Source organism: Camellia sinensis, chromosome 12, assembly GCF_055761805.1.
Source record: "Camellia sinensis isolate YWXY chromosome 12, ASM5576180v1, whole genome shotgun sequence".
Taxonomy (NCBI): Eukaryota; Viridiplantae; Streptophyta; class Magnoliopsida; order Ericales; family Theaceae; genus Camellia; species Camellia sinensis.
The window spans coordinates 130031193-130057398 of record NC_138972.1 but is presented as its reverse complement, the minus strand read 5'-3'; the positions used below and the strand labels follow the sequence as shown (position 1 = coordinate 130057398).

Here is a 26206-nt window from a genome sequence, read left to right as displayed (position 1 = left end):
ATTCTTGCAAAGCCTTCTTTGCTGTTGCAACCGGTTTCTGGGTTCGGCGAACATTGCCTCGGCTTCCTTTGTCCTGGTAAGATCCTTTCCTTTAATTCTTCCATTCTTTTTATGTGCTTTTGTCTGTCTGTCGCCATTACTGATCTTTGCTCGAAGTCTTGATTTTATTTGTATCTTGAATTTGTGGCTATGCCTAGAACTTTTATGATTTTTCATCATTCTCTTTGCCGCTGTTCTTGATTTGTTTCTGTATCTCTATTGTTTCTGAGAACTATACCTCTGTTCTTGAATCTGAAACTTCATCTTTGTTTTCTCTTTTTTGTATCTGCCCCAGATCTGTGCCCTCGATTTTTATCTTCATACTTCATTGATTTGGGATCTGTCTATAGAACCCTTAATCTTTAGGGAAACCTGAAAACGCCCATCTTCTGAAACATATTCCTCTTAGTTTAATCCAACATAATGGGTATGTGGAGGCATAGGGTAAATACCCCGACAAAACTTGAATACTTTAGGCAAGAATTCTCTATCCCAGCCGACGTTCATCTTAAATTGGCTGGGGATAATGATACCATCGTGCCCACAGATCATACAATGCCTTTTCCAATAGTTGCTTTTACCGAATGTGGACTTCGGCTTCCACTTGATCCCCTTTTTCGTCAAGTTCTCCGTTTCTATAAGCTGAACCCTATGCAACTTACTATCAATTCCTATAGGGTAATTAACGGTATTATTGCCTTAGCTAGGCAAGAAAACCTTAGAATCACCCTAGCCGACCTTCAATATTGTTATACCATGTGCCCTCTCGATCTGAAGGATAGGGGTTTTGTCTATTACCTTAAGCCGAGATCCACTCAGTACAAAATTATAGCCGACCTCCCAGACTCCAACAAGGGGGCTGGAGATGATTTTCTCATTGCTTCTGGAAATTGGGAATTTGGCCCAGATGAAGATGTCCACCTCTACCCTCTTCCTCGAACAATTACAGAGGGCAAGAGTAAGAGCCCTGAGTCAACACTTTAGTTGTTTTTATTTAAGACTTTAATACTTTGTTTCTGACGTCTGTTTCTTTGCAGATCTTCATCAGCCACTGAAAAATTTTCGCCAATCCTTCTTCCCAGGAACAGATCTGAAAACACTTCTTGGCCTCCCAATCCATAAACGAAAAGCCCCAGTATTACTAAACTTCATCCCTACATACAAATCCACCTTACCCGATGTCCCAAGAAAAAGGAAAAAGAGCCTTTCTCCACCTACAGCCACAACCTTAACTGCTTCTACATCCCGAACAGATCAAGAATCCACATCTGACCCAGCCGATCTTCCATCAACTTCGGCCCCCTACTTAATACCAATTCCTGAACGTAAACGCCGAAGAAAGCTTGTAAAAACGGCCGAAATGGTTCGTCCAAGGCCTGTCGTCCAAGATCTTCTCGCCGACCTTCCAACTGACGCCGAAGCCGCACCAACGCAATCAATGCTTCCACCCAAACCAAAGAGGGTAAAAAAGGCTCAGCCTAAGGCCAAGGCTACAGATGCCGAGGCTGAGGATGCTCTGCCGATTTCGAAGCTAGCTGAAAGCAAAAAATTAGCCTCTACTTCAACCAAAAGGTCTGCTGAGGGCCAACCCTCAGGGTCTACACAAACAAAGAGGCCAAGGTCATCGTCTGCGACGACCTCGGCTTCGAAGAAGCCCGACGTCCCCTGGGCCCCTGATCTATCCCTGGAGGATAGGCCCATCATGGCTAGTGAAAGTGCTGACGACATTAATGTTGCTGTCGCCCTTAGCACTGCTCTTCTTCTACCAAATGACTTGGAGCGAAATAGCAAGCTTAGTGAGTATGAAAATTATGCTCTTATGCTCCAACATTCTGCTCAAGTAAGTATTTCTATTTGTACTTGTGATTTTTTTCTTCTGTTCTTCACTGAGAGTACTGTCTCACATTTCTGTTTTTCTGCAGGCCATTCAACATGCCCACTCATTTGCCATGCAATCCTTTGAAAATCGTCAAAGGTTGGTTGATATGAAAAGGGAAGCATCTTCTATGAAGAGAGAGATCAAGTCTCTTGAAGCAAAAATGAAAAAGTTGGAGGATCAAGCCGAGGCTGCAACCAAAGTTCAAACTTTAGCTCTTGAGAAAGCCGAAGCTGCTGAGGCCGTTAGAAAAGTTGCTGAGGCCGAGAAAAGAGAGGCCGAGGTTCAGAAGGCCCAAGCGGAGAAAGAACTCCAGCAAGCTCTGGCTACAAAAGAGGCCGAAATCAAAGAGGCCGACGAAAAGGCCTATGCTCAAGGTATGGCCGACGTCGCAAAAGACTACAAGCTTCAAGTCAGGCAGGCATGCAACAGGGGATTTTCCCTTGGTTGGATGTCCTTGATAAAGAAGCTTGACCTTCCTGCTGACTCGCCATTGCGTCAGGCCGACGCTATTCCGTTACCGTTTCCTCCTCCTCCTCCTGAAGGTGAATCAGAGTCTGAGGCCGAGGCCGTTGATGAAGATGAAGAAAAAGATGATTGTGACGCCTTGGTGAGAAAACCCAAGAATGCTGTCGAAGCCAAGTCCCCTCCTCCTGCTGAGCAGGTTATGGACTTGACTTTGGATGAGGAGGGTGATGGGGCTGAGGGGGCACCCAAGGAGACTGCCACTGGGCAACTATCATCCAATCTTCTGTTGGTAGAAAGAAGTGTTGAGTCAACAATCGCTGAGATTGATGCCGAGATAGAAGCGGAGAAAGTGGCCGAGGAGGTACCACCAGAGTCATCTGAGGTCCCAGTCCCTGCAGTGGCTGATGCTGAAGAATCTTGAAAAAATTGTCCTTTGTACTTTTTTCCTTCTTCTTTTTTTTTCTGTTTTTTTTGCGCTTTGTACTTTTTTACTTTCTGGGTAATGCAAAACTCTTTCTTTTGGCCGACGTGGTTTCTTCTATATGTAACTGCAACAGTTCTTCTTCTGGATGTTCCAATCTTGTGATATTCTGTTGACTATTTCTGCATAGTCTTGTACTTATGAAATTTTTGCATATTTCCTCATGTTGCTTCCTTTGTGCAATCTCCTCGGGGTTTCATACCTCGGGTATAACCATAAAACTTTGACTTCGGCAAGATACTATCCTGCAAACTTTTCATAGATTTCAACAAGTATAGAACATATAGAATGTAAACTTTGCAAGCTTCTTCTCAATTAAGTATTAAATGATAATCTTAATCTGACCCACTTGTAAATTGCTACAAATTTTAACAAGTAATGAACAATATACTTAGCCTTTATTTTAACCTGTAACTTTCTGTATACCTCGGCGGTTGATCATATGTCGGCTTAACATAAACTTGTAAATTGCTACAAATTTCAACAAGTGTTAAGCATCTTCCCTAGGGTTTAAACAACCCACATATTAAGCAATAACTTCGGTTTATCTTCGTTTCGTAAATTGCGACAAATTTCAACAAGGGAAGATAAGGAATCAGCTTAATTCCAACTTGTAAATTGCTACAAATTTCAACAAGTGAATTAAGGAATAACATCGGCTTAACTTCAACTTGTAAATTGCTACAAATTTCAACAAGTGAAGATAAGGAATCAGCTTAATTCCAACTTGTAAATTGCTACAAATTTCAACAAGTGAATTAAGGAATAACATCGGCTTAACTTCAACTTGTAAATTGCTACAAATTTCAACAAGTGAAGATAAGGAATCAGCTTAATTCCAACTTGTAAATTGCTACAAATTTCAACAAGTGGATTAAGGAATAACATCGGCTTAACTTCAACTTGTAAATTGCTACAAATTTGCTACAAATTTCAACAAGTGGATTAAGGAATAACATCGGCTTAACTTCAACTTGTAAATTGCTACAAATTTCAACAAGTGAAGATAAGGAATCAGCTTAATTCCAACTTGTAAATTGCTACAAATTTCAACAAGTGGATTAAGGAATAACATCGGCTTAACTTTGCCTGAGTTTGATATGTCTTCGAAAACATCCATGCATAACTTTATCAATCGAACATGTTGAAAGGATTCTGAAAAGACTTTATTGATAATATCGGCTAAACAATGATGTTTATCTAATGATAGAAAAATTTCAAATTACAAGTATTCCAAGGTCTGGGCAATGCTTTGCCCTCATTGTCCTCAAGCCGATATGCTCCATTGCCAAGTACTGAAGTAACTCTGTAGGGTCCTTCCCAGTTTGGGCCAAGCTTGCCCTCCCTGGGATCCTTCTTGTTCCCGACGACTTTTCTTAGGACTAAGTCGCCAACTTGAAAATCTCTTGGATTGACTCTCTTGTTGTAAGCTCTGGCAAGCTGTTGTTGGTATACTGCGAGCTGAATTGCAGCATTCTCTCTTCGTTCTTCCAATAAATCCAGGTCTCGGGCTAAGAGTATGTCATTGGTGCCATTCTCTACTCCCTGGGTTCTGATCCCTGGGATGCCGATCTCCAATGGGATGACTGCTTCTGTGCCATATGCCATGGCGAATGGGGATTCTCCTGTTGATCTTCTCGGCGTAGTCCGATATGCCCAAAGTACGTTGGGCAATTCGTCCACCCACTTTCCTTTTGCTGCCTGGAGCCTCTTCTTTATTCCATCCATGTAATAACCCACATTCATGTCTTAGTCATGTTCATGTACATTTGCATGATTTTGTCTTGTTAAGCTTGCATTTGTAGACTTGGACTTGTTTTGCCTAGGTAAAGGTTCTTGTCTTGTCTTGATGCTATCATGTTTTCCCTAAGTGTTGTATGCATGCTTTGTTCCTTCCTTGCTATGTTAAGCCTAGGTCATGCCAAGCCTAGGTCATGCTAAGCCTAGGTCATGCCAAGCCTAGGTCAGGTTAAGCCTAGGTCATGTTAAGCCTAGGTCATGCCAAGCCTAGGTCATGTTAAGCCTAGGTCATGCTAAGCCTAGGTCATGCCAAGCCTAGGTCATGTTAAGCCTAGGTCACACCTTTGAACCTCTTACACCTTGGACCATCTTGGAACCCCTTTGGTTGACCTCCACCGTCACCTAGGCATATTGGCCGAGATGTTATCACCTAGGCATCCGAGATCCTTAATCCTTGCACCTAGTGATCTTGTTTTGGGACTGGAATGGCCTAGACCGAGGTGTGGCACATCTAGGCCGAGGTGTGGCACAGCTTAGTCAAGTGTTGTCCTTCCTAGCCGAGGTCATTGTCACCCTAGTTGCCGAAGTCTTGTGGTTAGCCGATGTCACCCCTTGCCGGAGTGCCATTCCGAGTAGCTTGCTAGATACCCCTTGTCAGGGCCTTGTCTTGTCAATCTATCACCTTTTTGAAGAGAACCAACCAACCGTTGCCACGTGTCCGAGCTGAGAGTTAAGTCAGCCGGCAGAGAGAGAAACCCCTCATTTGTTGTATCTTGTTTTGAAGAGTAGAGAGAGAAGCTCTAGAAGAGGGAGGAGAGTTCTTGAGAGAGAGTGGATTTCCAAGCTTGATTCTTTGAGATCGAACCGTTAGATCCGTGTTCTAAGGTTAGATTCTTGATCCGCTCTTGTTGTTCTATATGTTTATGATATTGCATTGCATGATTGAATATGATTTGTAAGCCATGCATTGCTTTGAAGTTTGGTTTTAGAAAGAGAAAATGGTTTTCATGTGTTCTTCAAGAAAAGTCATGTTTTGATCCGAAGGCTCATGCCTAGATCCATGTTTTTGTGTTTGTTTCCACATGATTTTCTAGTATGGGTACCCAGGTCCATGTTTTCGAACTCATGTCATGAAATTCCAGATCTTGTAATAACAAGTTATGATTTTAGCATTCATGTTCTTCATGTTCTTCATGCTCATGTTCTTCATGTTCTTCAAGGAGGAAACCCAGATTTCCAGACTTCATTTCCCTAGGTGTGATCACCGAGACCACTCTTACCTAGATCACACACCTTGGTCTACCTTGCATGATCACTTGCACGTTAGTTTATCTTGCATGCACACCTAGGCTAACCGCTGCACACCTAGGCCGACCATGGTACACCCATGCCGGCACCTTGTAACACCTCGGCAGGCAACTGCATACTGAAGCCTAGGTAACCACACCTCGGCCAAGAGGTGTGGGACCTCGGCCAAGACCTCCTGAGTTCACCCAGCTAGGTCGTTTTAGCCTAGATCATCTCTGTGCATCCATTCCAGGACCTGGTTGGTACCCAGCATGTTTTCCCTAGGTGTTTTCAGCATGTTTTCCCTAGGTATTTTCAGCATGTTTTCCCTAGATGTTTCCAGCATGTTTTCCCTAGGTGTTTTCAGCATGTTTTCCCTAGGTATTTTCAGCATGTTTTCCCTAGGTGTTTTCAACATGTTTTCCCTAGGTGTTTTCAGCATGTTTTCCCTAGGTATTTTCAGCATGTTTTCCCTAGATGTTTCCAGCATGTTTTCCCTAGGTGTTTTCAGCATGTTTTCCCTAGATGTTTCCAGCATGTTTTCCCTAGATGATTCCAGCATGTTTCCCCTAGATCATTTGCATTCATGTGAAGCTTGTTTTTAAGAGTGCATTCAATAGACTTTGACATGTGTTTGTAGGACTTGGACCTTTGCCTTGATCCCGACGTCCCAAGAACTAGGTGAGTGGTATTTCTAATAAAGCTATGTTATAACGTTTTGTTAAAGCTTCGCTTTAACTGTTTTGAAAAGTATTTGATCAAGCATGAATGATTATCCCTATTTTGTATATCAAGTATTACTTTGTTTTGATGACATTCTTGGAAAGTCCTCCCATGCTAGGGGACTCTAAGCCCATGTAGCACCATGTTTGAGAGATCTCTGTCATCGACGGTCTATGAACGGATGGCCCCACCGACGGTCTATGAACGGGTGGATTTGTCTAATCGATTCCGGGTCGATTATTCCCTTGTCTTGTCCGAAATGTCATCACCCCATGTATTATGTAGATGTTATTTAGCATCCCAAGCAAGATTTGAAAGACCAAGATTTGATTGATGAACTTGATTCATCCCATGTTTTGAACAAGCTATGATATATGTATTGTTTTGACAAGGACCTTGGAAATCATTCATTTACCCCTTTATTACTTATATCATTCACTGAGTATCCAAGCTCACCCTCCCTATGTATATATGTAGGTAACAAGCAAGAAGTCGGCTACGCCGAGATGTGTGTGTGTTGCAAGATGTGTGTTTTGTATGCATGTTGTGTCGGCGTGAGGACGTCGGCAATCTTGAAGCTTTTGTATTTGAACATGTGGGCTTGAGAAGCTCTTTTGCTAAGATGTGATGTGTATTTTTGTACTTCATTTCTTTATGTATTCAAGTTGTAAAGCTATATAAAGATGTATGCCATTTCATTTGACTTATGCACTGCTCTTATGGACCACTTGTATTTTAGATTATTGCTTCCGCACTTGTGAGCCCCCTATATCTATACTCTGATTGTGTGTGAATTTTGGAAGTTGGCCTTCGGTAATCACGGATTACTGGCCATCACGGCACCAAACTACTAGGGGCGGTTTGGGGGCGTGACAATCCAGGATTACTTTGTTGGATGCCTCTGCTTGCCCATTGCTTTGAGGAAAACTTGGTGTTGAGAAATAATTCTTGATCTTGAATTTTGCACAAAAGTTTTTGATAAGTTTGCTGTCGAATTGTGTTCCGTTGTCGGCAACTATAGCTCTTGGAATCCCAAATCTGGTGATTATGTTTCTCCAAATAAAATTCTTGACATCCACATCTCGGATTTTGGCAAGAGGTTCTGCCTCCATCCATTTTATGAAGTAGTCTGTTGCTACCAGCAAGTATTTTCTCTGCCCAGTTGCCTGGGGAAGTTGTCCAACCAGATCCATGTCCCATTGGGCAAACGGCCAGGGGCTGGATACTGGGTTTAGGTCGGCAGCTGGCTGATGTATCAAAGGTGCAAACTTTTGACATTGTTCACACTTCTTTACATAAGCTTCGGCATCCTTTTGCATGTAGGGCCACCAATACCCCTGGGTAATGGCCCTGTGGGCTAACGATCTGCCCCCTGCATGGCTTCCACAAATTCCTTCATGAATCTCGTAAAGGAAATCTTCAACCTGCAAAGGATGTACGCACCTTAAAAGTGGTCCAGTGAAGGACCTCCTGTAGAGATGGCCTTCCGCTGTTAGACTGAATCTGGCCGATTTCAGCCTAATTTTATGTGCTTCTTTATGGTCTTCTGGCAGCTTCCCCTCTTTTAGGAATGCAATGATTGCATCCATCCAACTTGGTCCAAGGCCCACGCACATTGCTTCTTGTTCAATGCTCTGTTTATCTATGCTCGGGGCCGACATGTAGTCGATCGTAATTGTCCTTGTTTTTCCAGTTTGAATTGAGCTGGCCAAGTTTGCTAACGTGTCGGCGTGGGTGTTGTCATCTCGGCTTACTTGGAGTAATCTGCAGTTCTGGAATAGGGCTGCCAGTCGGATGACTTCCTTTGCATATGCCGACATTCTTTCGTCTCTGGCTGCAAATTCTCCTGTTGACTGGTTAACAATCAATTGTGAATCACAAAAAACAATTACCTCGTCTGCCTCTGCTGCTGCTGCTAGCTTTAGCCCTGTAATTAATGCTTCATATTCTGCTTCGTTATTGGAGGCTTTGAACCCCAGACGGATGGACTGTTCTACAATTTCTCCATCTGGAGATATCAGCAGTACTCCTGCTCCTGCTCCCTGGCGGTTTGAACTTCCATCGACGAATAGTCTGAATGAATCGCCGATGTAGATGCTGCATGGTCTGAGCTTTTCTTTCTCTTGCTTTTTTGTCTTTGACTGGAATTCTTTTTCCTTGTCGGGCCGATGCTTATCTTGGCTCGACGGAGCCTGAGGTGTGATGGCTTCCGGTGTGAGTTCTGCGATGAAGTCGGCCAAAACTTGGCCCTTTATTGCTGTTCTTGGTCTAAATTCTAGGTCAAACTGGCCTAGTATTACTGCCCATTTTGCTATCCTTCCTGTTAAGTCTCCTTGATGTAATAAGGACTTCAGTGGGTGCTCTGTTAGGACCACAATCTTGTGTGCCTGAAAGTAATGGCTCAATTTCTTTGAGGCCATTACCAAGGCTAGCATTAATTTTTCCAGTGGTAGGTACCTTGTTTCTGCGTTAGCCAGAGTCTTGCTTACATAATAGACAGCCTTCTGTTCCCCTTTTTCCTCTCGGATTAGCACTGCACTGACTGCGTGTTCAGAGACTGCTAAGTACAAAAACAATTCCTCCCCTGGGATTGGGTTAGAAAGGACCGGGGTTGTGGTCAAGTACTTTTTTAGGTCGGCTAAGGCAGCTTCACATTCTTCCGTCCATAGGAAGTCTGTGGCTTTTTTCACCAGGTTAAAGAAGGGTCTGCACTTGTCTGAGCTTCTGCTGATGAATCGGTTTAGGACTGCGGCCCTTCCAATGAGCACTTGAACTTGTTTTGCCGATGTTGGACTCTGTAGTTCCAGGATGGCCTTGATTTGGTCTGGGCTGGCTTCAATGCCCTTTCTTGTTACCAGATATCCTAGAAATTTACCTGACCCAACTCCGAAGGCGCACTTTGAGGCGTTGAGTCGGAGCCGATATCTTTTGAGTATGTCAAAGACCTCTTTTAGGTCGGCAAGATGACCTTTTGATTCCTTGGTCTTTACGACCATATCATCGATGTAAACTTCTACCGTTTTGCCAATCAGGTGTTTAAACATCTTTGTCACTAACCTCTGATAGGTTGCTCCTGCGTTTTTTAGCCCAAAAGGCATTACCCTGTAACAGTACAGGCCTTTCGGGGTGATGAACGCGGTCTTCTCCTCATCTGGAGGGTACATAGCAATCTGGTGGTACCCTCTGTATGCATCTAAAAAACTCATCCTTTCATGTCCCGAGGTGGCGTCTACCAGTTGGTCGATTTTGGGCAGAGGAAAACTGTCTTTCGGGCAAGCTTTGTTGAGGCTGGTGAAGTCTACACAAACCCTCCACTTGCCATTCTTCTTTTTTACTACTACTATGTTGGACAGCCACGTTGGGTACTGGACTTCTCAGATAGCCCTGGCTTCAAGGAGTCTGTCTACCTCTTCCTCGACTGCTTCGACGTGCATTAACGTCGGCCTTCTGGCTCGTTGAATCACAGGTTTTGCCGATCTGTCGACATTCAGACTGTGGCAAGTGACCTCGGGGTCAATGCCAGGCATTTCATAAGGTGTCCAGGCGAACGCCTCTATGTTTGCCCTTAAAAAATCTTCCAGTTCTTTTTCTTCTTCTCTGGCTAAGCCTGAGCCGAGAAGAAAAAATCGTTCTTCGTCGCCCTCCTGGACGAGGATTTTCTTTAGCGCCTCTTCGCTTTTCTCGGCTGGTTCTTTCCCAACATCTTCCAGGACTTCCATGTCCTCATCTTCAACTTCTGCTTTCTTTGGTTCCTGTACACTACAGGTGGATTTTATTGCTGCCATGGAGCAATTTTTGGCTTGTAGTTGATCCCCTCTGACTTCTTCAATCCCATTCTCTGTTGGGAACCGGAGTAGTTGATGCAATGTCGAGGGGACTGCCCCCATTGCATGCAACCACGGCCTTCCCAAGATGATGTTGTATGGTGAGGGTGTGTCAATTACCAGGAATTCCGTCCTGATCTTCTTAGTGTCGGCTTGTACTTCTAAGCTTGTTGCACCCAGTGGCCATGTCGGCGTTCCGTTAAAGCCGACCATCGGGCCGCTTGATTGTTCTAGGTCATCGGGGTGAAGGCCTAGCTCTTTGTAACATCTGACATACATGATGTCACAGGAGCTGCCTTGATCTATTAGGATGCGTTTAACTTGGCACTCCCCGACCTGTAGGGATACTACCAAGGCATCATTATGCGGGTGTTGGACCAGTTCTAGGTCGGCTTCAGTAAAGGCTATTATTGGCCCTTGGCATTCTTCTGGCCGATGTCTCTTTTCCCCGACTTGATAAATATGCTGTAAATGTCTTACCCTCTGGGTTTCTCCTCTGATTTCGTTTTCATTGACCCTTGAGTGGATTACATTGACCACCCTTGGTTCTCCTGCTTGTGGTAGCTGTGCTGGGGGAGGGGGTGCTGCTGGTGCTTGGGGCAGCCTTGCCTGCTCTTCCCTTGTTCTGGCCTCATCGACCAGGTCCCTCAGAAGGCCTTGTCTTACTAGGTCCTCCAAGTGTGCTTTTAAGGCTCTGCAACCTTGAGTTGGATGCCCTTCTTCATTGTGGTAGGCACAACGTCTACCAACGTTCCTTCCCATGAATTCCCCTGGTGCTCTTGTCGGAGCCCTGAAATAAGGTTGATTTCGAATCCGATCCAAGATTTTATGGATTGGGATCCGGAATACTGTGGTTACCGCCTGTTTATTTCTTAATTCTATTTCTTGTTTGGTAGACCCATTGTTGATTCGGCCTCGCTTTGGCGAGCCGTTTCCCTTTTCTTGTTTCACCTCTTTGTTTCCCGATGTATCTTCTTCAGCCCTGGCATATTTCTCAATTCTTGCCATGAGTTCTTCCATGCTTTTTGGCAATATTTTTGCCAAAGACTTCCGTAGAGGGCAGTCATCTTTTAGGCCGTTCTTGAAAGACACGACTGCTACTTCCTGGTTGCATTCAGGTATTCGGTTGAACACCTCGTAGTACCTCTTCGCATAGGCCCTGAGGCCTTCTTCCTTGGTGATTCGTAGAGCCATCAAAGCATCAACCCTCAGGGGTTGCAGCTTGTTGGTCACGAATCTGGCCACAAACATCTCGGCCAAGCCTTCCCATGTCTTTATACTTCCTTTTGGTAACTTGTGGAACCAATCAGATGCAATTTCCCCAAAGGATGAGGGGAATACTTTGCAGAGCAACGGCTCGTTTCCGCTATATAACGCCATTGAATTTAGGTACAACCCAACATGAAAGTTTGGATCTGATTTACCGTCATAGATTTGAAACCTCGGCATACTGAATCTTTTGGGCGGTTCGAATTTGTCCAGTTCCGCCGAGAAGGCTGTCTTCGGTTTCACTGGGGAGTTTACCTCGGCGTCTGCATTCTGTTGCCTCCTCTTGAGGTAGTCCCTCAAGTCTTCTTTGCTCCTCCCTGGAGCTCGGCTGTCTTTGGATTTTAGTCTTTTTGGTACACTGCTTTCGGCCTCGTGGTGGGGTCGTTTGGATCTTTCTTCGTGGGATGTGCCAAAATGGAGTACTTGCCCCTGAACATGTCGATGTTCTTTGGGGTCTGGATTCTTCATGTGGTGTGTCCTTCGGGACTCTTCTTGCCTCGGGTTTTCCCGTCCGACTTCCCTGGAAGGCCGGTGAGAATGCCTTCCGCTTCTGGTATGCTGAGGGACCTCGGGGATTGTTTTTCTTCCATCCTTCTGGGTGTTGTTCGCCGGCATCGGCGTATCTTGCAGCGGGTATGGTGGCTGCATAACATTATTCTGCATCATGAAGTTGACGACTGACTGGAGGTCCGCCAACTTGTTTGCTAATTCTTTTACTTCCTCATCCCTCCGTAGGCACCTGTCCCTCCATACCTGGAGGTTATCTTCATTGTAGTATTTTCCTTGGTTTGCTCTTTTTGACGTGTCGCCTTCTGGGATGACGTCGTTCTCTCTGTGACCCTGGTCACGGGCTTCTGCATTGTGGTTATCTCCTTCGATATCAAGATCAATTGGGCTGTCACTCCCAGTGGGAGCGTCATCCCCAATATTTTGCTGTCCGTTACTGGCCATCTATTCTTCCTTCGTTCCCACAGACGGCGCCAAATTGTGTGGGTGAAAATCTGACCACACTGCCCGTCTAGTGATCAGCTGGAGAGCACAAGCAGAATAGATGGCTTAAGCAACCTGAAACAGAAAGAAAAAGCTCCGGCGGTGGTTCTTCCACCCGGGGACACTCCGACGATCAAGTCAGTATATCTCTCAAAGATAATCAAGTACTAAACTGAATACTCAAAGTATAAATTACATACCTTAGACCCACGGGGGTGCCTCTCTTTTATAATATACTCAATCCAAGTCCTACTAGAAGTATGACTTCTATGAACTCTAGTTCACTGCTTACTCTGGACTCTTTTAAGTGATAAAGATAAACTCCTTGAGAGTTTTATCCTTATCTTGGTTCAATCCCCTTTGTGCCTTAGGACTCTTGCCCCTTATCTCGGATTCCGATATCTTTGGAGATGACCTCGGCTTCTCCGAGATTACCTCGGCCTAACTGCCAAGGCACGTGGCACCTCGACTGACACGTCGGCGTCACCATGCCACGTGTTGGTATTCAGAAAACATATCCCCACACTCACAATATAATAAGCTTCATATTTTTATGTAAGTGTTTTCATATGTTTGTTTTTATATTTTTATAAGGCATATTAATTTAAGTACTAATCTCATTTTGTGGAGAATTAAATGAAATTGCAAGTGAAAGAGATTACCTGGTAAGTACTAATAAACCACGACTGTAGAAGTTATTTGTTCTGACTATCACAAACTCATTACGTAATAAATATTAAAAAATCATATGAAATTTTGGGAGTACTGAATTATTTATTACCAAAAAAATACACTTCAAAACAAACAGATGAATAAACAAAGGGTTTTTTATTATAATAGTTACAATAAAAAAAGATTAGATATAAACGAAGGAAAATAAGAAAAAACTTTAAAAAAATCGAAAAAAAAATTCAAAAAAAACTTGATAACACAACGAAACATTTCATTTTCTATAATTTTTTTTTTTGTTTTTTTGTTGTTTTGTATAGAAAGTATAATTAACAATATTATAGGGAAAAAAATATAACACAAAATAATATATGATTTACGTGTTCATATTTTGGTTTCTCAAGGTTCAAGCATAAATCCAACACTCATGTAGAATACTTACGCTCAAAATAGATAACTGTAGACACCTTGCTTGGAAGTATACAACAATCAACTATCACTTTAGAGACCTACAACTTTCTTTGAATTTTGGCCATCCGTGGATGTGTTAACATTTCATGAGATTTGGCCAAACTTTGTATAATTTTAACTAAAAAATTATACAACAAATATTCATATAAATAAATTAAAATAAAAAATTACATATAAATAAAACTAAAAATAAAAATAGAATTAAAAAAATTACATATTTTATTTTTTCAAGCATATATATAAAAATAAAAATAAATTACATATTTGATTTTTTCAAGCATAGAAAAAGAAATTATATATTTGAAGCATTACAAACTGAAGCAATAGAATACTTACAGTCAGAGTAATTAGGTGTCAATAGAGAATAATCCGAAAAGTTTCTTCTGAACAACAGAAAGTTATAAAGCAACCTGCCAAAAATATAAACGAAGGAAAATAATAGTCAGTTTTTCTCTCCAACAAATCAATTAACATACTTTTTTTTCTTTTACTTTTTAATGAAGAAAATAAAAAGTGTAAGTAATAACGGTACACACAAAATAACAAAACAGGGACCCATATTCTTGGAGCACTTGCAGTAAAAAATAAATAATAAACCAAAAAAAAAAAAGGACTAGTATTTTTTTGAAATAAAACAATTTTTATGAACATTGAATTGTTGTTGAGAAAAACACACACACAAAATTAAGCAATCAAACAACCTAATTTTTTGAAAACATAAATTGTAAACACACAAACACAAATGTTGATATCAAAATTGAGACCCCTCTCTGCAACCATATTTGACCCCTCTTGGTAACATGAGACCGGAGAATATACTCCATATTGTCATAAAATCTAAATTGATAACCACTTGCATAAAATCTCCAGTCTCATGTTGCCAAAATTCTTTCATGTTCACCCCCTTCTCTATGTACTATAAAATCTTCCCTTTTATTTGTTCAATGATTTTTTTTTTCTTTTTTGTTGGGAGAAATACTATTGAAGAACATTGCAATCTTATGATTCTCTTTATCCGAAATATGTATCTACTGCTTATCCTACATTGTAAGTGTAGTATTGTTCATTATATTTTTATTTTCTTCAATAAAAAGTTTCATTATGTAATTAGGTTCTGTGGAGAAAAAAATATATTGATTGAGAACACTATTATTGTTTTTTTTTTCTTCATTAAAAAGTTTCATTGTGTGTGTTTTTCGAAAAAAAAAATAAAAAAATCAGTGCTCATAATTTTGTGTGTCTGTTTTTGAGAAAATCGATATTTTCAGTATTTTCATTAAATTAATTTTTAGGTTCTTAATATTTATATATGTTTTTAGTTAAACAGTTTGACACCTACGTGCAATTTTTAAAAGGGTTAAATAGTTTTGGATTTTTTCCTCTTTCACTTTTTAAGCTATTGTTTGTTTTTGTATATAAATTTAGTTTTTTTAAAATTTGATTTGTTTGTTTGTTTACTTGTGTGAGAAGAGTATTGTGTATTTTTTTTCTTCATTAAAAAGTTTCATTGTGTGTGTGTTTTGAAAAAAAAAAAAAAAAAATGCAGTGTTCTTAATTTTGTGTGTATTTTTGGAAAAAAAAAATTACGTGTTCTTTGTATTTCCATTAAATTAATTTTCAGGTTCTTAATTCATATTTATGCAGGCTTCTTTGAATAATTTGGCACCATGACGTAGTGTAAAAGAGACCCAGTAATGAAAGAAACACAAATATAAACTCAACCCAGACAACCCAAATTCACATACATTATTTAGGATATATAGTTGATAGCTATTCAAAGATCAACAAATCATTAAAAGCACATACGAAAAAACAAACATTTGAAAAAAGAGCACTGATAAAACCAAAAAAAACACAGTTAATTAAAATTAGAAAATTTAAAAGAGGTGGTGGAGCTTCTTTCCTCGTACACTTCAAAACAAACATATGAAAAAACAAAGGTTTTTTTTTTAGAATAGTTACAAATATGATAAGGGACTTTACTGCCATGTCTTCTCCATTATCTCTTGTGTGAAAATAAAGAAAATGGCAGAAAGAAAGGAAGGGGTGGTCATTGAAAAAGAAAAGAAAAAATGGCTGTTGTGCCAATTAATTGGGTGGAGGAATGAAGACCCCACAACAGACGAACGAACCCAGAAACTGTTTTACTTCAATTGAATAGTGTTTGCATGGAAGAAGCCACAGGGTGTGAATCAAAGATACACAAAAGCAGTTGATAAATCACATGGGGATATCCACCCATGAATCTATGATAATTGAAAGTGAGAGAGGTTTGAGAAGAAAAGAAAATTACATTTCTCTTGGTTCATATAACCTGCTTGGACTAGCAAAAGATGAGAGAAATGGAATAAATTGGGGAAAAAATGAAAGAAACTCATTTATCTTATAACTTTTATTTTGAATCTCTCCAAAAGTGAATAAATTGGGAAAGGAAAATAAAAAATCAACAGAACAACTATTTTTTCATTTTTTCATAATATCAAAATTGCCCCTTTAAATATAGATAGAAGAAATAAAAAACAAACACCTAAAAATGTTATTTTGATACTATAAACCAAATAAGATAGGCTAGAAATCTTTCTCTTCTATTTCATTTCTATTTATCCAAACAAAAGGCCAAAGAGAGAGAAAACATAAACTTTTCTTTTACACTCACATACAAAGTGTAAAACAGAGTAGAAACCATCAGAGCTAAATCTAGGAATCAACGACTATGTCTAAAAATATAGATAGAAGAAATAAAAAACAAACACCTAAAAATGTTATTTTGATAATATAAACCAAATAAAATAGGCGAGAAATCTTTCTCTTCTATTTCATTTCTATTTATCCAAACAAAAGGCCAAAGAGAGAGAAAACATAAACTTTTCTTTTACACTCACATACAAAGTGTAAAACAGAGTAGAAACCAGCAAAGTAGAAACCAACAAAAAAGAGCATAGTTTTTGGATATAGAAATGCTTACCAAATTAAAAAGGGAAGACCACATATACACTGCAACTGCAAGAAACCGTGCCTATGTATACCATCCAAAACAAAACTACATCATTCTGTTCTAGAGAGGTTGATAATGTGGGTGGTTGTTGTTGTTGTTGCGGCGGCAATGGTGGTGGAGGTGTGCTGGCGTTGGGGAGAGGAAGCGAGGCAGAAGAACACTGCAGAGATCATGATATTCACAGAAGATGAGCAAGCTCCTTCGATATATGTTACTGTTTAAAATTGTCAAAAGAGAAGAGAAGAGAACTTACCAAGGAAGATGCAAAATGCAATTGAAGGAAGAAGGTGTAACTACTTCAGACGTGAACTTTGAGAACAGAACTTTCAGAAGACAACTTACCAAGGAAGATGCAAAATGCAATTGAAGGAAGATGGTGTAACTGCTTCAAACGTGGAGAGTGGGAAGTGGGAGGTGGAATTAGTGTTTGAATTTATCATTTTAACCCTAATTAAAATTGATTTAAGTGTAAGAAGTTAAGGTCATTAGGGAGAATTGAGAAAAGTTTTTTAGGAATGGTTTCCTGACACCAAAGTTCTTGTTCTCTTTTAATAATATAGAAAGAATAGATAGATAGATGGGTACTCATTTATCGCATAATACTCTAAACACACTTCTCTATTGAAGCTACCCCGTCTTAATTTTGTAGATCACATCTGCTCCAATCTCTTCAATAGTTGTGATAAATGATCTAAATAATGAAAATTTTATTATTTATTAATTTTTTTAAAAAAATTAAAACTAATTCAACGAGTATAAACTTTTAAAAATATTTTTAAAATTTATTTTTACCTCAAAATTATATATAAATAATAATCAAATTAATTTTAAAATTTTAAAATTAAAAACTGAACCAAATGATTTGCCATTTCAGACATCTCTCTCTCTCTCTCTCTCTCTCTCTCTCTAAACAGGCGTGCCCATTTTTGCATCCTCCGCATGGTGGTGAGGTTAGCTTGTTGTGTCAATAAGAAGAAGAGAAAAACCCTAGAAATCTTTCAACAATGGACGAAGGTATTGTTTAACTTTGCTCTTTTGTGTACAGATCATTGTTAAAGAAACCAGTAAAAAAAATCAAATTGGGGTTGTTTATTGCAAACATATATCATTACTTGCATATATGATCCTCTAGTTTTCACATTTAATTGTTTTTCTTTGGGTTTAATTTGGTCTGGTTAGATTGTGTTTCCATGTCCTGGAAAATTCCAAGTAATTTCAATGTTCGTCTCTGAATTTGGGTTTTATGTGTTGCTTTTTTGGTTGTAGATTTGATAGTTTGATGCATTGGACAATTGTTTAGGGATTTGGATGCCTGTGTTGGATGGAATGGAACTGACTAATCTAATTTGGAATTTCGTTTTGTTTAACCTACAATTTGACAATATTTTATGTTTTTTGTTTGTACTGAGAAGTAAAGAGAATTGTTCATGGCTGAAGCCTAATTGATATGTGATTGATTGGTTCACCTGCAATGGGATATTTTGGTGCTACCATATGGTGGAGCATGCAAGTATTCAGAGCAATTTTAGGTTTTGAAATTGATTCATTCAGGGCTTGTGATTTTTTATTTATTTTTTTGTGGAATAAGTGCATATGTTCTGTTGAATGTGAATGTGAAAACGTTTCCTCATTTGTTTGTGGTTGTCAAGCCCTCTACGCTTGGGTCATTACAGTATTATTTCTTTGAAAGCGGAAGAACCTAACTTTGACGGAGATAGGAGCTCTAAACAGAAGTATGGAACATGGTTAGTTAAATGAAAATAATGAAAATAATAAGCTAAATGAGGTCTGTTTGAGTTTGATCTTCCATGTATATCTGAAATACATAATTGGAAGATAGTCTATCACCGTGCTTGCAAAGTATGAGATGGTTAGGTGGGTAAACATTATTTTTTTCAACCATACATTATTTTTTTCAACCATTTATTATTCTAGGTATATAATGTAGGAATGAGGAAATATTGATATTTTTTTACTTACAATTTGAAAATAATGAAATGAATGTGATAGATTGGTGCTACCTATAATTAGGTATTCAGTTGTGTATTAAGTTGTACTTTACTTTTAGGAACTCATCATGTTTTCTGTTCAGGAAGCCCTTGACGGCTAAGATTTTTCCTCTAATCTTTAAGTTGTTCTATCATGAGGATGCTGTCTAGTATTGGAGCAGATATCAAGATTTTGGCATTGGAGGATGGACCTCAGATATCATTATTCTGTATGTGTGAGCAAAAAATAGAAGTGTTATTTATCTTCTTGTTGATGAGCTTCTCTATTTCAAAACAAGTGGAATAGAAGGGACTCAAGGGGAATGTGCCAGAGGATGAGTTGCAGTGGCTTTTCTTCTCCATATTACTGCATTACCCTATTGCTAAAATTGTTACATTATTGTAGTCCTCCAAAGTGGTTATGTCTATCATTAACGTTGACAATCATTGATGGTGTTCTTTTTCTTTTCTTTTTTTTATGATGGCCCTACTACTGTTGTTGCTCAAATGGCCTTGTTAGAATTTTGATATTTATGTATGAGATTAGATTCTTTAAAAATATAGCTACATCTGTTTAATTGTGATGATAGCTGTTGGTTCTGGAACTAGTTTATTTTTTGAATCCTTTCATTAATGCTTTCATGTGAAGCACATTATGCATTCTGATGACAATAAAGCTCTTCTAGAGACACAAGAAATGAAGTCTTGGATATACTTTATACATATTTGGCATATAGTTCAGCTGCTGTTTGTTTACTTTGCAGCTGATGATATTAGAATAATTTCTCAATATATTTATATTTATGGCTGCCATAGGCATTGTTTTTTACACTAACCATTGCATGTGTCGTGTTATTAATATTTTAGAGTCATGTGAAGTGCATTCAGAAGACAATAAAGCTCTTCCAGAGAAAAACAAGAAAAGAAGGCTCAAGACACCATTCCAGGTTGAGGCTTTAGAGAAGTTTTATAGTGGTATGGATGCTCTTCTTGCCATTTCTTATCTTGCAGTGTACAGCCAAATTATTGTGTTCTCATCATAAAAGACTAAAGGAAAATATTCTTTCTTTTCCCAGTACACAAATATCCATCAGAGGAAATGAAATTTCAACTTGCAGAGTCAATAGAATTGACAGAAAAGCAAGTTTCTGGATGGTTTTGCCACAGAAGGTTGAAGGACAAGAAATCAATATATGTTGAAGCATCTGCAAATGGAAAACAAGAACGTTCAAGTGGTATTGTACAGGACTGCGGCAGTGGACTTAGGCAGGATTCGTGTGGCAGCACCAAACAAGGGGATAACAGGCATGTTGATCCTAGGGAGGTAGAAAGTAGAAGGTGTAGTGGCCAAGATCTTTCAGCTGCTGACCTTGCATATGAGCATGGGCGTCGTCATAATGGAAATTACAGTGATGTGGATGATACATCTTCAGAAAGTAGCTTGCCTTTACAGCATAGGTTTCATCCTCAAAACGAGGTTCCTTTTGATATTGCAACTTCAAGTTGCCTACCACAGAATGAAAACATTGCACCGCTAAATTCGATGGGCATAAGAACCAGGACTGGGCCATCAGGATATTTAAAAGTGAAGGGTCAGGTTGAAAATGCTGCTATTACCGCTGTTAAGAGGCAACTGGGGAGGCATTATCGGGAGGATGGCCCACCACTTGGTGTTGAATTTGACCCACTTCCCCCTGGTGCATTTGAGTCTTCAATCAAGGAACCAGACAATGGTAAGTCAGTATTGTGTCCATCCTAATGTTAAAAAAAAAAAAAGGACAAAAAACTGTAAATAGAACTGTCTTCTTTTTGTATGTTAAGCCATGATTATGAGCTTTTTTTAATTTTCCTTGGATTTTTCTGGTAAATTTTGTCTAGAGGTTTGCTCGTTAAACCCAAATCAAGGAGCTGCCATTTAGATTGTACTTAATTTTTTTTATGTTTCTTGGCATATCACAGAAAGTGAATATGACTAATAAACAAGCTGAGCTGAATAAAACGTGCCAGATGGTGGGCTTGCCGTAGGGAATATGAACCGTGAAGAGTTGGTTCTTGAAAAACTTTGTTTGGACGTCTCCCTCCCTCCCTCTCTCTTTCTTTCTTCTTCTTCTTCCTTTTTTTTTTTTTTTGGTATAAATCTGTTGAGAGTGGTTGTGTTTGTATTTGTATTTTGTGATGTGGCTATTCTATTGTTTGATAAGGTGCACTTGTGTGTAACATAAGGAAAAAAAATCTGTTACGGGTTTTTGAAAGAAGGAAATAATTAGACAACTCTACAACTATTAATGAAATCCAGGGGAGTCAGTTGTTATCTTTGAGTTTTTAGCATCCGTTTCTATTTTTAGGTACAATTTTCATGTGGATGTGTTGTACTTGCTTCCTTGTAGCAATTCATTTATAATTTTAGGTGCAACTTCGTGTGGATGTATTAGACGTTGAAGGCACGTAAATTCTGGAATCAATTCTTCTTATTTTTCTGATGACCAATTTAAGAAAAACATAAAACCTTCCTATGTTTGTGTGCAATTTTGTGAACTTTCCATAATGTTTTCCTGATTACAGGAGATGAATGAGTAATGATTTGGTTTCTAAATATGTTCCAATTGTGTTTGACTACTCATATCATTTTGGGTTCATATTTTTAAGTTAGTGCGAACTATAATTTATATTTGAACACTATGCTTTCTATTTGATTCTTTCTGTCCAATTTTATTTGCGTCTCATTCAATGTATTTTGCAACCATTGCTTGTTATCTATTCTGATTTACAATTTGTTATGACTAATAACAGATTTATAACAGATTTACAGTGTCTAGTAGATGAATTACAATTTTTTTACAAGATTATACACTCCCTTTTGTTGAAATAGTGGAGTTGCTTCTTTCCATTTCTTGCCTATGCTAACCTTCTCTGAATGTATATATGTTCTCGTCCTACTACAAGTTTTTATGTTTTCTAGACTTCACACATTAGTTTTGGTTGTCTTAGCTGTTTTCTTCTGAACTCCTTCGCAGAACCATACTACCTTGGTGATCCAAATCTGCTCCACTCACCAGATGTTCCTAGGGCCCACAACCAACCTAATTCTGGCACGGTAAGCTGATTTTATATTGATTTCTTTTTTTTGTAAGAAATACTCAGCGTCAGTTCAAAACTTCCTACTTCCAACGATTTGTTTAATCAAATTTGCATTAAGCCAACCCTAAAGGCCTATCCCGTGTTTCTCTTTTCTTTTTCTTTTTTGAACATATTGGATTGATGTTTCTAAACATAGTTTTGGGCCTGGGTTTTGGATAGGGCTACCAATCAGACCTGACCCTGTGCTGCTGCATACTTGTGTGCATGGGTTCATGTCCACGTGAGTGTGTTTTCACAACTACAATTGGTTTATTTTCTTAATGCCATTGTTACAACTTAATTTTACATTGTAACATGATTTTATATTACATGTTATATATGGTTTTCTCCCTGATAATGCTAGCCACTGTACTCTTTCCCCCTGGGCTTGGCCTTTCAATCTTCCATTTTTTGTTTACTCCATTTCAGATTTGATTCGTTATATATTCTTGTTCCCTTTTTCATGCCATCACAGAGATACGAAGTATACAATTGCAAGATGAGCTCGCACAACTCAGGTTTGGATGGAACTAGCTTCAAACTTATGCATGGGTCTGATTACGATGAAAGTTGTTTCGGCCACCAATCTAAGCCAAAGCCTCTTTTACCTAATCATGATAATCCTTTTCCTAGCCGAAACTCATCATTAGGAGTGGATGAAAGTTCTGCTCGAGAAATGCCAGTCCATGATGGTACCAGGATGTATAGGATGAGATCTAAGCATGATGTTGTAGGAAGGAGAATGGATTCTCTTTCTGGCCATAATCCGCATCCCTACGGCCGGAAAATTGCTGGTGGACAAACAGAGCCTTGGTTGTGTAACACTGATGAAGTGAGTCCTGTGGATTCCCAGAGAGAACACCTGGAATCTAAACATTCAAATATAAAATGCAAACACATTGAATCTCTTGGTATGGAGGAGAGAGGGCTTTCTGGAAGGATGGCCAAGGTCTAATCTAAAGTTTATGCCATTCTGCTAGTCTGTTTTATGATTTAAAGCTCCCATTGTTTAATTTTTATCTTTTCATACTAATGTACAGGAGGACAAATTGTATGGAGAAAGGAGAGCAATAAATGAGTATGGCAATTCGCTTAGAGTAATGGGTCATCCAACAAATGAAACGAGAGTAAGTATGTGTGCTTGGTCAGTTTGCAGTTCATACCCCACCTTGATTTTGACCCTATGTTGTTTCTTAATATATGAAGGTTGCCAAGAGAGACCCAGACGAGTTTCCAGTTCCACAACAACAGCATGCAAGGAAAACATTGATAGCAGAGATGCCAACGTGGACAAATCAGATAAAAAGGTTAGGATAAATCTCTCTCTAATTTAACTTCTGCATTTGAACTTTCAGAAAATTTCTCTCATTTCTCTAGAAGATTTGTGTGTGTGTGTGTGTGTGTGTGTCCATGTGAATCACTGTTCCCTTCATGAACTTTACAAAACTAAGCCAATTTTTATATTAAAAATTTTAATAGACCATTTCTTTGATTGTTGATTCAGGTTATAAACCTGATTATGAATTGTCTGTTTATGTATTATGTATCATAATAATTAGTAATCTGGATAAAGTTGCATTCGTGGCACAACTACCTAGCCCTTAGCAGCAGTTTGTTGTGGACCTCTGGGGGGTTGTCCTATCAGTTAAGTGATTTGTGTCATCCAACAACCAATGTGTTTTTCACCTGGGGATTTTTTTTGGCTGTGTGCTGTGTAACTGGGGTCTAACAGCTGTTAACCAATATTTATAATTACGATTGTGACGTGGGCTTGAAATAACTGTGTCGTGCCTAGTGTTTAATCTTTTACTCAGTTGGTCCTAAGCCTAGATAAGGATTAGGGCATTTAACCGAGCATATAGCCCTTGACAAAGCAGAATGGTGAAAAATTATTCATGTGACTGATCTCACTTAATTGGAACATAATGTTACGTTTGGTTTGGTTTGGTTTATGTGGGTTTGAAATATTTTCGTGTATATTTGCATTATATCATCCGAGTAAAACATGAATGATACTTTCACGGTCTTGTGAAATGTTTGATTTTATAACAACTTTGCAGGATTAGAAATGGGTATCATCAACACAATATCAGTTTTCATGTAATGCAAATGTACTAGGCTTTCATATGATCATTTTGTGATTCCATTTTTTTCACTATAAACCGGACCGAGCATAACTATTTGCATGCTGACATTATCTGGTACATTCATTAGATCTGCAGCGGAGATGCCATCTAGTTTCAGCGAGGACGAAACTGCAGAAACGAGCTCTTCACTCGATTGAGAAATCAGCTGTGGATTTGTAGACAGATTGAAAAGGAGTGTCTTGAAATCATCCATGTCCAAGGGAGAGAACGAATAACTGATATGTCTATGAAGATTTCCTTTGGTTGTACAGTTTGAAACATTGTGTTTTGCATTTAAACAAGAGGAAGCACTGATAGGAACACTGTAAGTAGCAGCAAAAAAATGTTTTTTTAGTTGTTTCGACTTATGTCTGTTCCCTTCAGTGTTTTTACATGTTTATATATCTTTCATACATAGTTTTTTCTTTATAATCTTGTTAATGGGGAAAAAAAAAAATTGACAATGCTTTTGAAGTTCAGTTATAGATCTCAACTGTATGGTTTTTTTCAATGCTGGTTACACCAAAATAATGGGAAATAGATATGGAATAAATTAGTAGTATCCAATGTCATCCAAAATTTTCTGTTGGGATTACACAAATCCTGAAATAGATACAACCTTTCGTAGCAACTACCATGCTTTTTATGTTTCAGGGTTTGAATTGAGCGCATTTAAAGTAAATTAATTACCTACAGGTGTAAGTACAGTTGAGTAGAATTTTTAAGTCGTGTTTGGATCTTGGATTTGTAGAGAAAAAATTAATGTGACGGAAAAGAGAAATAAAGTAAAAAGTTAATTCTCTTTTTGTCTCTCTATTTCCCTCAACAACTCTTTATCTTTTTTTTTTCTTTTTCTTTTTTTAATTTTAAATCTTTAATATGATAATCTAAAAGCACTCGACCTTTTCTGAAAAAAAAGAATAAAAAAATCTTAATAGTATCCATAGTGTTCTCTATCAACATGGCATGTGCATAATCAGAAATGGTACTCAATACCTCACATAAATAACTAAACAACAATGATTCATCCCACTAAAAATATCACCATTAATAGCACTAATTATTAAAAAAGTAAAAAAAAAATACAACTCCAAGACCAAAATATCACATCATTAATGGCAGGATTCACTGTCACCTAATTAATGGGAGCACTAATTAGTGCGCCCAAGCATTTTTCATAACTAAATTCCTCTAAGGACCATTTTTTTATTCTAGTCCATGTTTCAAGACCAAAAAATAAAAATAAAAAATCACGAGATGAAGCAATATGAGGGTTGTCACTCCAATATTCGCATGCATTACATGTGGTTTTTTTTTTTTTTTTGGGTTAAGGGAGAGGAAGAGGGATGGGATTCTTTAGATTTGATGAGTATGACATGACTCAAAGATTAAGAGCTTTTGTTATTGCACCAATCGTGTTTGATTGTATGCATTGCATTTACAATGAATCTCATTTAGGGTATGCTTCTGATTCGTTTGATTGCAAATTAAGTCATCAAATAATGACACTTTTTTATTTTATTTTATGTTTTAACAAATGACAAAATGATTTTTTGATTTGTTGAGTTTAAAAAATCAGATAAATTGGCTTATAACATGAACCAAAACTGGTGCCAAATGAAGCATTTATTTGTGGGTTTTGAGGCATTTTGTGGGGTGTAATAGTTTGGGCTAGGAGGGCTTGACCATATTTCTTGTGGTGGTGGTTAGTGATAAGCTCAGGAACCTACCAGGGGATATGTAAAAGGCTAAAGAAAGTAGGACCATTTTGATCAAGAAAAAGAAAGGGACCAGTACTCTTGACTTGTTTGGCATTTAACTTTTTTATTAAAAGTGCATGTCACCATCAAAAGGTTGGAAAGAGGACTGAGTGTTCTTGTCAAGGACATTATGGACCACTTAAAAGATGTTTAACCTTTCATTCATTGGGCACTTGGTTTTCAATGTTTCTCTATCAAGGGTTTGGAGGTGTTTACTTACAAAAGTGCATACAATTTGGGAGGTTATTATTATTATTATTATCTAAAATAAGTCTAAGCACATAAAACAAATCATATAGAATATAAGAGAAATGTAACAGAGTTACAATTTAAATTTTACAATTTATTCACAATAATATAATAAAAGAGTTAGATCTTACATA

At 38.6% G+C, this 26206-nt stretch overlaps 1 protein-coding gene across 2 annotated transcripts; it reads left to right on the top strand.

Annotated features, from left to right (window-relative positions):
- Positions 1 to 17665: 17665 nt before the first annotated feature.
- On the top strand, positions 17666 to 24542 carry LOC114276971 (Homeodomain-like superfamily protein). Of its 2 annotated transcripts, XM_082899861.1 has the most exons (9): positions 17670 to 17846; positions 19688 to 19795; positions 19897 to 20553; positions 21835 to 21914; positions 22413 to 22886; positions 22978 to 23064; positions 23144 to 23244; positions 23998 to 24037; positions 24152 to 24542. In XM_082899861.1, the coding sequence occupies exons 1-9, from the start codon at positions 17837 to 17839 to the stop codon at positions 24173 to 24175; spliced, it is 1581 nt and encodes a 526-aa protein (XP_082755987.1). In that variant the 5' UTR covers positions 17670 to 17836; the 3' UTR covers positions 24176 to 24542. The 2 variants fall into 2 exon arrangements, with proteins under 2 accessions (XP_028074602.2, XP_082755987.1); XM_028218801.2 differs by lacking the exon at positions 23998 to 24037 and having other exon boundaries at positions 17666 to 17846.
- The last annotated feature ends 1664 nt before the right edge of the window (positions 24543 to 26206 follow it).